Source organism: Phoca vitulina, unplaced genomic scaffold (assembly GCF_004348235.1).
Source record: "Phoca vitulina isolate PV1807 unplaced genomic scaffold, GSC_HSeal_1.0 scaffold30, whole genome shotgun sequence".
Taxonomy (NCBI): Eukaryota; Metazoa; Chordata; class Mammalia; order Carnivora; family Phocidae; genus Phoca; species Phoca vitulina.
The window spans coordinates 23,414,295-23,430,873 of NW_022589733.1; the positions used below are offsets into that span (position 1 = coordinate 23,414,295).

The following is a 16,579-nucleotide window of genomic DNA, read 5'->3' on the forward strand; positions in this document are numbered from 1 at the left end:
GGGGGGGGGGGGGGGGGGGGGGGGGGGGGGGGGGGGGGGGGCTGTCTTTTTCAAGTCTTGCTCAAACCTCTTGCTATGACCTGCGAAAGCAGCAGCTAAGTTGAGGTGAAGGCAAGAAAAGGAAACCATGTGAGAAAAAAAATGCCTTCTTACCTGTTCACCCAAGAGGACGTGGTCTTCCAGGGCTTTGCTGAGGATTTTAACAGGCTTTAGGACTGGAGCAGGTGCCCAGGAGCTGGGGGCAGTGGGTACCTGGTGGGAGAGGCTGCGGCTTCCCTTAGCCCGCAATCCGGGCTTCCCGACTGATGAGAAGGGCGGGGAAAGCAGGCCACTGCAGCTCCTGATTCAGAAACTGAAGCCAGCAAAGGCGGGGCAGGGCCACGTGTCCCCAGCCTGCCTTAGGAGTGCTGGTAGGAGGGGGCCACAAACCCAGACGATCAGCCAGGAACTGTTTCCTGACTCAGAGGGCCTGGCAAGTTAATGGCAAGAGTCCCCAGAATCAGATTTTGGCTCCCAAGCAGGTTGGGGCATTTTAAGCGGCTACCCTAGCTCCTCTCCATAACACATTTACTCTGGCAAAAAAACTCTCCTTACAAAACTTAATAAAACTGAATGATGTGGAAATGACTACAGTGCATGTGTACACAGAGGGACAGATTGAGAAAAGGCCTTTGATAAATATCTCCACTGCTGAGAACCAATCAATTACCCAGTGTACAGATAGAGACATGAGCCCAGAGAGATGAAGTATCTAACCTAAGATCACACAGCCAGGGCTTCCTGACATGACTTCTAATGTAACTCATGGTAGGACACACAGCACAGGGAGTTCCTGAGGACACAGAAGTGAGGCCCTTTACTCAGCCTCATCTCCGAGAGTAGGGACACTTTCACTTTGCTGGGGTCAATGGAATGCTGAGAATGGCTCTGCTCAGCAGAGTTCTGTGGGCACCACGGGGCAGCTCCATCTCCACCTAGTTTTCACAGTGAGCTCCCTATTATTTGGAGTTGTTAGGGGTGGGCCAACCCTCCAAAGGATCCTTTAGCTCTTCCACCAGTGGATATAACCAACAGGGATCAGGGGACAAGGGAAGAGCTGTGTTCAAAGCATCAAACTATTCAAGACAGTAATTTGTAGTGTTTCTCTGAATGGGAGCACAGAATTTTTATTAAGGGGCCCCTTATTAACAACATCTAGGATTCCATAGCATCTAGTTTGAAAAATGATAGCCTAGAAGATGTTAACATGTCTTACTCTGAATGTCAACGCCTGGCACAAGTGGTTGTTCAAGAAATGATTTCTCAGTTGGGGTGACAAAACTGGATTCCTGGTTTGGCCCTGAACTTCCAGAAGGACAAGGCCCACACTGGAATGCACTTGGCTAATTCTCCACCCTCATCCCCAAGGCTGTGACTACCCCAGCCACACCCTCCCCTCTACAAGGCCTTGGCAGACAGTCACGGGGCCTGCTGGGAAGGCAGGACAGAGTGGAGATGACGGTGGCACAGCCACAGGATCTCATGAGAGCCTCACAGAAGTCCGAATAAACTCCACTGTGCCCTCTGGGGCCCCTCGCTTGGAATGTCACTTCCTTTCAAAGCCTTGCACATAGGACTGCGTTCAAGATGGAGATGGCTCTAGACATCCCAGGGTTTCAGACCCAAGTTCAGCAGCTGTGCCTCCTCATCCGCTGGAGGCTCAGCAAAAGCACTTTGCTGTTACCATGACCCCTGAAGGTTGATTTTATTCTACTTTACAGACAGGAAACTGAGACCATGCTTAGAGACTGGTGAACCCAGGTCATCGGACTCTGTGTTCAAGGCTCTTTCTATGGCCTTCACTCCTACTTGGCATTTGGCAGACAGGATTTTGATTGACTGTTTTCTGTGGTAAAGTGGCCTTTCTCCAGCTGCAGCATCAGCTCGGTAAAGGCAAGAGGTTCCCCAGCCTGCCTTAACAACACTAGGCCCTAATAACCCACAGTAAATGTTGATGCTTCTCATGACCATCATGTCACTAGCTTATACACATCTATTCATGGCCCCAAATTATTAAACGTGTGAAAACCCTCCCCAAATGAACTAATTCAAAGTAACTCTCATTCCCTGAGATTTTGTTTGCTGTCAGAGAAGGCAAGTTCTAAGTTCTGCTGGTAGGGCTGTGAATGAAAATGTGAAGGCTCTAGAAGGCAGAGGTGGGGAACTGAGATGGGTTTGCCTCTGGGATTACAACAAAACCCACTGGGTACTGGCTTCTAGATTTGGGAAGTGAAGGTAGGGTCGGGTGGTGACAGGCCTTGAGCTACTTCCAGTTCAATCTCTCAGCTTTTTGCCCCCAAACTGCAATTTACAACCTTGGTCTATTTATTTATTTGGCTTCATTTTGAGTAAGAAACACTGTTCCCTCATTCCCCACCTGACCTACTGATTTCTAAGTCTGATGACCACCAGATTGTGAAATATACATATGCCCAGACACCAGCAGAGTTTAAGAGTAATCTGGGGACAAAATCCAGCAATCTATTCTGACAAACAGATGATCCTAATGTCCAGCTGGAGTTAAAAAACCACTACACATTGCAACAGGTTTCTTTCTGTTTCTGGACTGAAAATCTATGGCTGCCCACCCTCCACCTCCTCATTTTTCAGATTTGGGATCTTCTGACTTTTTCCAGAAGTCACAAGGCTGTGCCTGTTTTATCTGAGAAGATCAGAGACATGAGACTTAGGCTCTTCAGAAACTTGTTGCCAGGATCTCTGACAGACTCACCAAAACTGCTAGGTTATAAAACTTCTAGGTGCAAAGCAGACCTGCAAGGAGGTGGCACATAGTAGGTGCTTGGTAAGTATTGGTAAGTATTGGTAAATATCTTCTAGCGGGCTGGTTATGTCTTCTGATGTTGGCCTTCAAGCTTCTACAGAAAGTTGGCTATGCCAGTGCAGACTGGTGAAGGGGACTCTTCTGAATGCTGTGTAGTGTGTATCTGCTGATTTCAGTTTGCTCAACTTCACACAAGCCCCATACATTGGGCTAACAGATCCTCACATGTAGTACATCAGCCACTGACCACAGGTGGTCACTGACTCCCTACCACGTACCCATGAGTAAGCCATCTGGCCCCCACACTGTTATTTTTTTGGACAAGGTTTGATTTCAGCAGCAGAGATGGTTCTTCTGAGGTCTTGATATAGCCCTTGAATGTGTTTTAAAGGTACAATAAACAAAATATTCACATATAATACTCCATATGCAAGTTAGCAAGTAGATGACTCAGGCAAACACGTGTCATTTCTTTTTTGAACAGAAACAAAATTTAGGAATTTTTTTAAAAAATCGGAAGGCAGCTTGATCTCATCTGAAGAATGTTCCCAACATTTCTGGCTTCCCACTAATGAGAAACTCAAGAGAGGCTGCATCACAGGAGCAGCATACATTCTGAAGACCAGTGCTCCTCCCATGAGAGGCGTGAACTCCAAGACCCTTTCCCAGCCACAGCAGTCTTGCTAGCAATACATTCAAAAAAGCCAAGAAAATCAACATTCCATCCACAGCCCAACTTGAGCGCCCCCCACCCCAGGAATGCTATTCTTGGCAAGAGATCTTCCAAAGGAAACCGACATTTGCAGAACCTCTAACTGTGAGGTCAGGGAAAGATGAGGCAGCTGAAAACTTTTCAGTCCTTTCTTAGATCCAAGTTACAGGTACCTAACAGAGCAGCAGGATGGGAGCAATCCTAGCAACTAAGGGCAAATGTCTCAGGGTCTTAACATTATCCCTTCTGAGTTCCATGGCAGACTCCGATGTGTTGTCAGGCTACAAAGAGTTTCCCATTTACCTGGCTGCTCAGTTAAACCAAAGGAGTTGATTAGTCCCCCTTAAAACCTACAGAGATGGGATTTGTAACTCAGCCTCATCCTATCATCAAATTTTACTAAACACATTTTGTAGCTTCTGGAGCACCAGCTATGAACTAGACAAAATTCCTGAGCTCAACAGATTCAAGCCTAATTCCCTGTGCCTATGCTCCAGAAATTGTACTTGCAGACCACACGCAAATTTATGGACAGACAGGTGAAGGAAGCTCAATGGCGATAATTCCTGGATATGACACCTAAAGCAGAGGCAACAAAATGAAAAACAAAAAAAAAAGTGGGACTACATCAAACTAAAAAGCTTCTGCACAAAAAGAAAAATCAACAAAGTGAGAAGACAACCAACAGAATGGGAAAAATTATTTGCAAACCAAGTATCTAGATAGAGGGGTTAACATCCAAAATATACAAAGAACTCAGACAACACAATAGCAAACAATTAATCCCATAAAAAAACGGGCAAAGGGGAACATTAATTCAAAAAGATACATGCACTCCTATGTTTCCTGCAGCATTATTTACAGTAACCAAGATACAGAAGCCGCCCAAATGTCCATCAACAGATGGATGAAGAAGATGTGGTGTATATATACTATGGAGTATTACTCAGCCATAAACAAGAATGAAATCTTGCCATATGCAATGACATGGATAGAGCTAGAGAGTATAATGCTAAGTGAAATAAGTCAGTCAGAGAAAGACAAATACCATATGATTTCATTCATATGTAGAATTTAAATAACAAATGAACAAAGAAAAAAAAAGAAAACCCAGACTCTTAAATACAAACAACAAACTGATGGTTGCCAGAGAGGAGGGATTGTGAGGAGGGGTGAAACAGAGAATCAAGAGTACACTTATCTTTTTTTCTTTTAAGATTTTATTTATTTATTTGAGAGAAAGAGAGAGAGTGCGTGCACTTGGGCAGAGGGGGAGGGAGAGGGAGATAATCTTAAGCATGTGGGGCTTGATCTCACGACCGAGATCATGACCTGAGCCAAAAGCAAGAGTTGGACTGAGCCACCCAGGCGCCCCTAGAGTACACTTACCTTAATGAGCAAAGTAATGTGTAGAATTTCTGAATCATTATTTTGCACACCTAACACTATTTTTTTTTTTTAAGATTTTATTTATTTATTTGGCAGAGAGAGAAAGACACAGCGCAAGAGGGAACACAAGCAGGGGGAGTGGGAGAGGGAGAAGCAGGCTTCCCGCTGAGCAGGGAGCCCGATGCGGGGCTCGATCCCAGGAACCTGGGATCATGACCTGAGCCAAAGGCAGACGCTTAACGACTGAGCCACCCCGGTGCCCCACACCTGACACTATTAACACTGTTAATTATACTTCAATTAAAAAAATGGGCAAAGGAACTTAACAGACATTTTTCCAATGTAGATACATTATAGATAGATGGCCAAAAGACACATGAAAAGATGCTCAACGTCACCAGTCATTAGGGAATGCACATCAAAACCACAATGAGATACCACCTCAAGCCTGTCAGAATGGCTATCATCAAAAAGACAAGATAAGAAATGCTGGAAGGCGCCTGGGTGGCTCAGTTGGTTAAGCGACTGCCTTCAACTCAGGTCATGATCCCGGAGCCCTGGGATCGAGTCCCACATTGGGCTCCCGGCTCAACGGGGAGCCTGCTTCTCCCTCTGACCCTCTCCCCTCTCATGCTGTTTCTCTCTCTCAAATAAATAAATAAATAAAATCTTTAAAAAAAAAAAGAAGAAAGAAAGAAATGCTGGAGAGGATGTGGGGGAAAGGGAACCCTTGTGCACTGTTGGTGGGAATATAAGCTGGTGCAGCCACTATGGAATACAGTATGCAGAATCCTCAAAAAATTAAAAATAGATCTGCCCTATGATCTAGCTATTCCACTTCTGGGAATATATCTAAAGGAAATGAAAACACTTAAGTCAAAAAGGTATCTGTACCCACAAGTTCACAGCAGCGTTATTTACAATAGCCAAGACACAGAAACAACAATCACAGATTAATGAATAAAGAAACTGTGGTATCTCAACAAATGGTGCTGGGAAAACTGGACAGCTACATGCAAAAGAATAAAACTAGACCACTTTTTTTGCATCATAAACAAAAATAAACTCAAAATGGATGAAAGACCTAAATGTGAGACCTGAAACCATAAAAATCCTGAGAGAGCACAGGCAGTAATGTCTCTGACATCGGCCATGCCAACATTTTTCTAGATAGGTCTCCTGAGACAAGGGAAATAAAAGCAAAAATAAACTACTGGGATTACATCGAAATAAAAAGCTTTTGAACAACAAAGGAAACAATCAACATAACTAAAAGGGAACCTACTGAATGGGAGAAGACACCTGGCAAATGACATATTTGATAAAAGATCAGTATCCAAAATATAAAGAACTGATACAACTCAATACCCCCCAAAAAACAAATAATCCAATTAAAGAGTGGGCAGAACACATGAACAGACATTTCTCCAAAGATAGCCAACAGACACACAAAAAGGTGCTCAACATCATTCATCATCAGGGAAATGCAAATCAGAATCACCTCACACCTGTCAGAATGGCTAAAATCAAAAAACAAGAAACAAGTGTTAACAAGTGTTGGTGAGGATGTGGAGAAAAAAGAATCCTCATGCACTGTTGGTGGGGATGCAAACTGATGCAGCCACTGTGCAAACAGTATGATGGTCCCTCATAAAGTTAAAAATAGAATTACCCTACTATTCAGTAATCGCACTACCAGGTTCTCACCCAAAAAATACAAAAACACTAACCAAAGGGATACATGCACCCCTATGTTTATAGCAGCATTATTTACAACAGCCAAATTACAGAAGCAAACCAAGTGTCCATCAATAGATGAGTAGATAAAGAGGTGGTATGTGTGAACACACATACACACTCAGCCATTAAAAAAACAATGTAATCTTGCCATTTGCAACGACACTGATGCAGCTAGAAAGTATAATGCTAAGCAAAATTAAGTCTGAGAGAAAGACAAATACCGTATTATCTCACTCATCTGTGGAATTTAAGAAACAAATGAGGAAAGGAAAAGAAAGAGACAAACCAAGAAACAGACTCTTAACTATAGAGAACAAAAACAGATGGTTACCAGAGGGGAGATGGGTGGGGGGATGGGGGAAATAGGTATGGGGATTAAAAGTACACTTATCATGATGAGCACGAACACAGAATTATGGAATTACTGTATTACTGTACACCTGAAACACTAAACACACTGTATACTAAAACACAATAGAATACTGTATGTTAACTATACTGGAAAATAAAAAACTTAGTAAAAGAAGTTGTGGTATATATATGCAATGGAGTATTACTCATTTAAAAAAAAAACAACAAGGAAATCTTGCCATTAGCGACACCAGCAGACCTTAATTTAAGGGCATTATGCTAAGTGAAGTCAGACAGAAGAATACTGTATGATATCACTTATCCGTGGAATCTAAAAAAACATCAAACTCCTAAGAAGGAGATGAGATCTGCAGTCGGGAATGGAGGGGTGGCAGTGGTGCTGGAGCAAGGTGGTCAAAAGGTATCAACTTCCAGTCATCAGTAAGTATTAGAGATGTAATGTAAAACATGACTATAGTTAACACTGCTATGCGATGTATATGAAAATTGTTCAGAGAGTAGATCGTAAGTGCTCATCACAAAGAGAAAAAAAGTATTTTTGCTGCTTTTTATTCTATCTCTGAGAGGATGAATGTAATCATTTCACAATATATATACATAAGCCAAACCATTGTACTGTATGTACACTTTAAACTTATACAGTGATTTATGTCAATTATACCTCAAAGCTGGGGGGATAAAAAGAAGAAGATAGCAGGAGGGGAAGAATGAAGGGGGGAAAATCGGAGGGGGAGACGAACCATGAAAGACATGGACTCTGAGAAACAAACTGAGGGTTCTAGAGGGGAGGGGGGTGGAGGGATGGGTTAGCCTCGTGATGGGTATTAAAGAGGGCACGTTCTGCATGGAGCACTGGGTGTTATGCACAAACAATGAATCATGGAACACTACATCTAAAACTAATGATGTAATGTATGGGGATTAACATAATAAAAAAATGCATAGAAAAAAAAAAATCTTTCCAGCTGTTAAAATTCTGGTAGAGAAATCAAGTCCAGAGAAGTCTCCTCAGTTAACAGAGCTGAAATGTTATCTGTATATCCCTCACCACTCTATCTTATCTAGCAACCTTTTGGGTACATCAACAGAGAATGTGATAAAGTCAACAGACACATCAAAGGTAAAGCAGTGTAAGGGGAAAAGAAAACATCACAACCTGCGTACCGGGTGGGGAGGGAAGGAGACTCCTAAAGGAAAATGGAAGACTTCACTGTCTCTTCCTAAGTCCCAATTACATTAAGAACTCCGGTTTGGCTCAATAAGCTCCCACCATGTGCTGAGCTGGATGCTGGGTATTTTAGGTATATGCCCTCATTTTATTCTCACACCAACCCTGTTTATCTCCATGTTAGGGTGACGCCAACCTGCCTTACCAATGTCACAGAGGCAAAGACTTGACTGAATTCAGGCCTGTGAGTTCATGTCTAGACTTGTTTGCAAGTTCCCATTCCAGACTTAGCATTTCAGAATCTTTAGGGGGAAAGTGCCCAGGAATCTCTATTGAGTGGCTTAAGGGATGATTTTCATGATTAGGGAAATTTGAGAGTAAAAAAAAAAACATACAAACAAAATTTGTACTCCCTAAAGACATAGGGTCACTTTTTTGGTAAATGTAGGGACCCTTAGGAACCAAGATGCTGTCTCAAGTAAGGCTGAGCAACACATTAAGGGACTTACATGTAGCTTATATGACATCTCTCCCTTTACCTTCTACAGATGGGGGAACCAAGGCTCATAAATTTTAAATGGCTTTCCATGGGGTGCCTGGGTGGCTCAGTCGTTAAGTGTCTGCCTTCGGCTCAGGTCATGATCCCGGGTTCCTGGGATCGAGTCCCGCATCGGGCTCCCTGCTCAGCCGGGAGCCTGCTTCTCCCTCTCCCACTCCCCCTGCTTGTGTTCCCTCTCTCGCTGTGCCTCTCTGTCAAATAAATAAATAAAATCTTTAAAAAAAAAAAAAAAAATGGCCTTCCCAAATTCACTCAGCTGTTACCTGGCCAAGCCAGATTGCCTGACTATAGCTCTTTCTACTATAAACACATTTTGATTGTTTCACACATCAAAGCTTTTTCTCCGTACTAGGCTATTAAGTTCAACTGAGCAGGCCCGGTGAATTTCTTACTGTGCATTATTAGTACAATGCTCAGAATATTATTAGCTCATGATTTGCTGTCATCTACCAGTTAACCTTTTGCAATATGCACCCACATTTCTGTGACAATCCACGGAGTTTGTTATCATTTTTCCTGGGCTTTGGGTTACAGGAATGGGAAAGGAATCTCATAATATGAAACCTTTGCCTGGCCTACCTGTAGCTCTCCAGTGGGGCAATACTCAGATGACCACACATTCCCAACTGTGGTAAAAGATCTAAAATTAAGATTCAATATTATATGCTATAAAATCAAAAAGGCTTCAAATGGCCTAATTACAAGTTTCCCTCCCAACTCTCCCTTATGGATAAGGTTCCCTATCCTAAACCTAAACCCTCCTTATCAAAGGACTATACCATTCCTGCTCATTTCTAGGCAGCAGGTTTCAGTTCATGTCAGTCTATGGATTTATTCGAACAAGCCAATCACAATCACATCTTCCCACAGGAAGCAGGAAGCACCCCACCTTCTTGATATTCTAAAGCCTGCCTCCCTCCCAAAGCCCCCAGTTTACTTGGTTAAGTGCAACCCCCATGTGGCCTTGCATGGCATGCAGTGTTCTTTTCCCCTTGGCTATGATTTTGTAACTAATAAACTGCTGTCTGTGCCATCCAAAAAAAAATCCTAATTCTACAGAGAGATCAAGTTTTCCTTTCTTACACAAACCCCCTATTACTACAGGAAGATGTACTTTGGAGAAAACTGGGCACAAGGGGCCACTACTCAAGCATCTATGCAAAGTTTCCCAGACTACTACATGTCAACATCAGACAACCTGACAGACTAAATGGAATGGGTTTAGGTAGGGGCCACAGAAAAAATGAGCCCTACAATTAGGCCATGAAAATATAATTCAGAAGTGTCATCTGCCATGTGATCAGTGAGATAACTGAGAAAGTGTTATCTAGAGATTCAATTCCTAGCAAAACCTGGATCTCTGCTGGCTGCTCTAAAACCTAGTCATGATTAGAGATAATGCAGCATGAGGAATCCTCTCTACACTGGACTGTGGGCTGCTCAGGGCAAAGGTTGTGTCTAATCACCTCCATTCCTGATTCTAACCCAGTGCTGGCCACAGAGAATCTGCTCATGGAAGTGGCTGAGCCTATGCACATGAAAGAATGTTTTACTCTGTGAAAGACTGAGAACAGCAGTGAGCTCAGGTCTCTCCAAGTTCAATGAAACTGGGGAACTGCCTGGAAGATTAAGGCTGCCTTTTCAGGTGTGGACACTTGCAGCTGAGAGGCTACCAGTGCTGCCTCCTCATACTCCAAAGGCCCTCCAGAGCTTGCCTAAGATGTCCACTGCAGACAGGACTCCCCCTCTCCCCCCGCCCCCCAACGGTTACCCATGAGCCTTTAAATAGGGACCACATATACTCTGTTCCCAAGGGCAGGTTAGTATCTGGGTTCTTCTGTACTTACTGATCCTTCCTAGGAGTCATATGGCAAACGATCATTTCAGGAGCTGTAGAAGTAAAGGGAGCATCTGTTAAGAGACCACCCAACTGGAATGCATGCCAAATCCTTCACTCTAAGACCTCAAAGTAGAGAGAAGCTAAAACAGGGGCGTCTGGGTGGCTCAGTCGTTAAGCATCTGCCTTCGGCTCAGGTCATGATCCCAGGGTCCTGGGATCGAGCCCCGCATCGGGCTCCCTGCTCCGCGGGAAGCCTGCTTCTCCCTCTCCCACTCCCCCTGCTTGTGTTCCCTCTCTCACTGTGTTTCTCTCTGTCAAATAAATAAAATCTTTAAAAAAAAAAAAAAAAAAAAAAGAAAGAAAGAAGCTAAAACAGGGGAGAAGAAATCAGCCACCATTCCTCGATATCCAATGGGAAAAAGCGTGGCTGACCACATGGTTATTATTGAGCCCAAGCTTCATCTGCATAGCAAAAAGAACTAGAGGAAGCCAAAAAACCACCCCAGAGCTGGGAGTGTGAGGCCACAAGGTGCCAGAAATACAAACAGGTAGCTGGAAGGAAGGAAGGATACTCCATTCTTCCTGCTCTAACTCAGACTCAAATTTCCCACCTAAATTCCCACCCCCAGAAAAGACACATCGACACAAGCCACCGTTAAAACTAGATTTGTATTTCTGGTTAGATTCCAGAGTGGAAGAACTCAGGAGTTATACTATATTCAACCTGGTCCCCACCTCAGCTTGCCTCCCTCCCTCCCACAAAGGTAACATTGTACAAAACTATATTTACAGGAAAACCAGTTAAAAACTAAGGGTGTATACAAAAGTAGACAAGAGAGCCAGAAATACCAATGCAGGAAAAGCTTTGGGGAAGAGGGAACATCTTATTACACACCAGAACCTGGGATCAATGTATTATGTACTAGGCAGAAAGAAGCATAGCAAATTTCAGTGCCAATTTTAGGGGGAACCAGTCAGTCCAGGGAAAGAGTGGATAGGAAAGACCTACTAGCTTTAATATTACAAAGTCTTAATTATCCAGCCACCCTTCTGCCATATGGGTTCAGAGTCATGTGGTGGGGGAAACATAACAGAGTCTCTGACACAAGTCCCACAGGAAAAGGAAGGGCTCAGAAGGCATAGCGGGTCCGGATGTCCTCAAGCTTCTTGGACACCTCAGGTGGGGTTCGGTCCAGTTCTTCAGAGACGTTCTTCTGTTTGTTGGGCTCCATGGAGTTGAACTGCTCACAGAGATCTCCATCTATCACATTCTAAGACACAGAAAAGTGAGGAGGAAATAGGTCAAATGCTTAAAGAAAGTGCCACATGCTAAAGCAGCTGCAAGAAAAGCTTTTATTCTCTCAGATATCTGAACCATTTACAGAGCCAGGAACACTACTCTAAGTTCATCCTTAGTGTCCCGTGTTCAGAGTAGCAAAACTGGGTGAAGCCTCTTCTCTGGCTGTGGTCTGCCCCGGGGGAAGAGGTCCCTGAATATCACTAGCCATTCCTCTCCCCCCCCACCCCATTACTGCCTCCATCAATCCACTCCTTTGATGCTCCTTCATTCAGGACTGTTCTGATTTTTAAGGGAGGGAGGGCCACAGAAAAGACAAGTTACATGGGGCAAGGATGCCCCCTTTCAACCCAGATTTCCAACAAAGACAAACCTTAACAGGGAAGTAATAGGAACGAAAGCTGAGGTGGTCTCGCCCACAGAGAGGGGGATGCTCAGACCGTAGGTGCATTTCTACATGTTGGAAGAAGTCATGGTCCTGGTAGAAGAAACAAAAAAATCTGTCACTAAAAGAAAAAAGGGATTTCAACTACTAGTCTATGGTTTCCAGAAGCACAATGAACAGACAAACCATTGATTTTTTTTTACCATCCAAAAAGATGTTAACTATCCAACAACCACAGGTTTTCCGGCTACAAGATACCTAAAACCTGAAAGAAACCCCACCTGTATTTGCAAAACACAAGAGAACACCACATGTAAAGACTGATTTGTGAAGTCAGATTCCTGATCCCAGCTTCCTTAGCTGGAATGACATAACCCAATTCAGCCAATCCTAGAGTTGACTTGAGGAGGCAGGAAGTACACAGTCTACATCACTGTAGTGATCATCATTCCTAGTCCGTGGGGTGTGATTCAGGGGCTTTGGCCTCTAACTAATCCTATACCCACACCAGAACTGAACCAGACCCGGGGTGCCTGGGTGGCTAGGTTGCTTAAGTGTCAGACTCTTGACTTCGGCTCAGGTAATGACCTCAGGGTCCTGGGATCAAGCCCCATGTTGGGCCCCGTGCTCAGTGGAGAGTCTGCTTGAGGATTCTCTTTCCCTCTCCCTCTGCCCCTTCCCCTGCTCTCTCTCTAAAATAAATAAATAAATCTTTAAAAAAGAACTAAACCAAACCCTGGTACAGTATAAAAACAAATGGCTTGGGTGGGGGGGATCAGGATTCCTATCTTCCCAGGTACTTCTGTCACCTTATAAAATTTCCAGAACGTGCCTAGCTACATGTGGGGACAAAAGATTTGCCCTCTTAGGCTGATTTAGCACCAAGAAACAACCCTGTGAAGGCAAAGGCCAGAAGAGTATGGGAGATTTCACCTCATGGGATGTGAATGGGACAAGGATTCCAATTCCACCTGACAAGGTGGTATAGACAAGTGATTCTGAGCCTCCAGGGATCAGTGTGGTCTTCTGTAATGACAGCACTGTCTCGCCCACATGGTAGTTCATGATCACCTCTGCCTGTAAGTTGAAAACAGACTAGTAACTGTGTGTGCCCTCCGGACCTGTTCTAGATTCCCAAGAGCAAGCAGTACCTCCAAAGGGCAGATTTCACCTTCTTTTAAATACAAACAATACTAACATTTAAAAATACTTTAGAATGTTCTTAACATTTACTTGAGATTAATGTCCTCACAATGCTGAAGTTAGATCATTTCTGGTAAGTCCCACACTGGGCTCCTTGCTCCGCAGGGAGCCTGCTTCCCCCTCTGCCTGCCGCTCCCCCTGTGAGCTCTCTTTCTGACAAATGAATAAATAAAATCTTAAAAAAAAAAAAAAGAAAGAAAAAAGGCAGCAATCATAGACTTGCTCTCTAAAACATATCTATTTTAAAAGTCCAGAGTTGCTCTACTACAAAAGCATATGCCTACAGGAGAATAGTAAAGAGCCCAGAACAACCCCTCAGAAAAGAGCTGGTTAGTACCAGGAATGACCCTGTGCAACAATTTTTTCCAAGGAACACACTATGCTCTAGTCACTGCTAAAATGTCTTGGAAAAATTCCATTTTGTAGTGATAAAAATGGAATGGTGACTTGGTCATTGTACATCAAGCCCAGCATCTACCCATCAGAGGCTATGAAAGGATTTCCATGTGCAGGAGAGTACTCAGCATAATCATGTGCACTGCAGGTAGCTGACTAAAAAAATGTTCCCTCGGGGCGCCTGGGTGGCTCAGTCGTTGAGCACCTGCCTTCGGCTCAGGTCATGATCCCGGGGTCCTGGGATCAAGCCCCGCATCGGGCTCCCTGCTCAGCGGGAAGCCTGCTTCTCCCTCTCCACTCCCCCTGCTTGTGTTCCCTCTCTCACTGTGTCTCTCTCTGTCAAATAAATAAATAAAATCTTTAAAAAAAAAAAAAAGTTCCCTCAATGTGGGTCATGGGGAATGTACCCTGAAGGCTGGCACCTCTCCTTCGGGGTCCCTTCTGCAATCTTACCTTCTGAGAGGCCCCATTGAGCAAGCCCCGGTCCCACAGGGCTTTGTTTCCTGTGGGATCCTCATCCACTTCGTCATTGGTATTAGGTGGGAGCCTCACCTACAAGGAAGTGACATAAGTCACAGGGCTGGGTCATGCACCAACTCACCTGGATCACCAAGCAACATGTTTGCCCCAGATCCTTGACAAAAGCAAGCCTGGACACAACCTTCGGCAGAGGCCTGAGCCTGTCTCCTACAACCTGGTGTCTAAGTGACAACCTCAAGAGATTCAACCCATGAGCAAGGACAAAACAAAGGCTATAGAACATCAACAAGAGAAGTCAAACTGGGCTTAGAAAGAGAAGCCAAAATTCTTGCAAAAGTAAAAATAAATATTACTCATTAGCTCAAGTGAAACCTATCATCACTATTAAATCATATTCCATAAGGAGGGAGATGGACCAGACTAAAAGACTGGTAAGAATGGGGTGCCTGGCTGGCTCAGAGGAGTACGCGACTCTTGATCTCAGGGTTGTGAGTTTGAGCCCCATGTTGGGTGTAGAGAATATTAAAAAATAGTAATAATAGAATCTTTAAAAAATAAAAATAAATAAAAGACTAAAAAGAGGGCTTGAAGAGGGCACCTGGTGGCTCAGTTGGTTAAACGTCTGACTTCAGCTCAGGTCATAATCTTAGGGTCCTGGATCAAGTCCCGCATCGGGCTCCCAGCTCATGGGGGACTATGCTTCTCCCTCTCCTTCTGCCCCTCCCCCCGCCCCCGGCCTGCTCATGCTCTCTCTCTCAAAAATAAGTAAAATCTTTAAAAAAAAAAAAAGAGGGCTTAAAGAACACAAAGTTTCCTTTTTAGAACTGGCCTTACTAGGATTGAATTTTATACCTATTTTCAATTTCCATATTAGAGATCATAGTCCTGGGTCCTTGACTTTACCACTGAAAAGAGCCAGCTTTCCTACACATCAGTGTAACCCATGTAAACATCAACTCACCACACAAATGTTGCCAAACTTGTCTGCCCCAGCCACAGTATCATAGTCCAGGAGGCTAGCTGTAGTGACCCATCGTGGGTAAGTATCATCGGCGAAAATGATAAGCTGGTTCTCATTACGCTTGTATCGAACCCAGATGAAACTTTCTTGGACATCAGACACAATTACCCTGTGTCCAATAGTCTGGATCCCAGAGATGTAATTGGCAATATGCTGGGGAAAAACAAGGACATCAATGGGTATAGCCTTGAGATTCAGAACCCAGAGAAAGTCCAGCTTCCCCTGACTGTAATGTATATATAGGGCCTACAGAATGGCAGTCAATAAATTCCTAAAAGATGGAAAAAGAGCTAACTGGTTTTAATACAGTGGATATGTATGCTCAATTCTCACAGTTAAATACTCTGTAGTAGCAAACAGGACAGAAATCTGGTTCTTAGTGTGAAGAAGTCAAGAAACCCACCTAACTTCTGTCCTTCTCAAGTCTCAAAGGCCTAATTAATTCTAAGGCTGGAACTGAGGAACTACAAGGTCCTAAAAAGTCATAGAATTTTAAGTTACTGTCCACCATACCGCCAATGTTTCCTCCTTCCTCACTAGCTAGTTCTGAGGCCCTGTACCAGCATATTTACCTTGTTCTCACACTTTCGGAGTAACTTCTTCTTCCCCAGATCATAAACTCGCAGAAGCTTCCCCACACCAATCAACACCCTCCCCTGGAATGGGGCAATGGCAGCAGGGACCTCTTCCACTGGAGTCTGTGAGAAAAGCAGCCAATGCAGCTATGAGAACACCAGCCAAATGCTAGCCCCACCCTCCTGACCCAAAATGTTTTTACAAGACAGACAATGAGTAATCACCTTTGGCTCGTCAGAGAAATAAACCACACATACAACAGTCTCTATGAACAGGTCCCACACACTGCACGTCACTCAGCAAACAGATCAGTGCCACATGTGAAAGGAAGCCCTGACGCCCGATGAATGTGGTCTCAGAGCCCGTGATAATTCAACTGTTGCCATGAACAGTGAAGCCTCAATGTTGGAGAAGTGACTGCTGCTTGTGGAGGGATGGGAAAGGAGTGCTAGTGACAAGTGACATCTTAGTTGTAAGGGAGATACAAGGAGTTTAGCACAAAGAAATGAGGAATTCCTTCCTAGAGGACACTCCCCTGTGGAAGGCTGAAAGAGCTACATGCATGTGCTGTCCGTGTGGAACAAGAACAGGACTTTTTCCCCCCTTAATTTAAAAATTGT

General features: G+C 44.0%; 2 protein-coding genes across 3 annotated transcripts in view; both read right to left on the bottom strand.

Moving 5' to 3' along the window:
* IL34 (interleukin 34) overlaps positions 1-312 on the bottom strand; it is a 57,569-nt gene extending 57,257 nt beyond the window's left edge. For both annotated transcript variants that reach the window (XM_032424225.1, XM_032424223.1), the window contains exon 1: positions 154-312. The gene's annotated coding sequence lies outside the window, so the exon portion shown is untranslated. The remainder of the gene's footprint in view (positions 1-153) is intronic.
* Positions 313-11,251: 10,939 nt separating this feature from the next.
* The window catches only part of SF3B3 (splicing factor 3b subunit 3), a 43,463-nt gene continuing 38,135 nt past the window's right edge, over positions 11,252-16,579 (bottom strand). Inside the window, exons 21-26 of the mRNA XM_032424231.1 lie at positions 15,956-16,081; positions 15,324-15,536; positions 14,336-14,434; positions 13,217-13,360; positions 12,272-12,376; positions 11,252-11,872 (exon numbers count right to left, since the gene is read on the bottom strand). Of these exons, the coding sequence (XP_032280122.1) occupies positions 11,732-11,872; positions 12,272-12,376; positions 13,217-13,360; positions 14,336-14,434; positions 15,324-15,536; positions 15,956-16,081 (828 nt within the window). The 3' untranslated portion in view covers positions 11,252-11,731. The remainder of the gene's footprint in view (positions 11,873-12,271; positions 12,377-13,216; positions 13,361-14,335; positions 14,435-15,323; positions 15,537-15,955; positions 16,082-16,579) is intronic.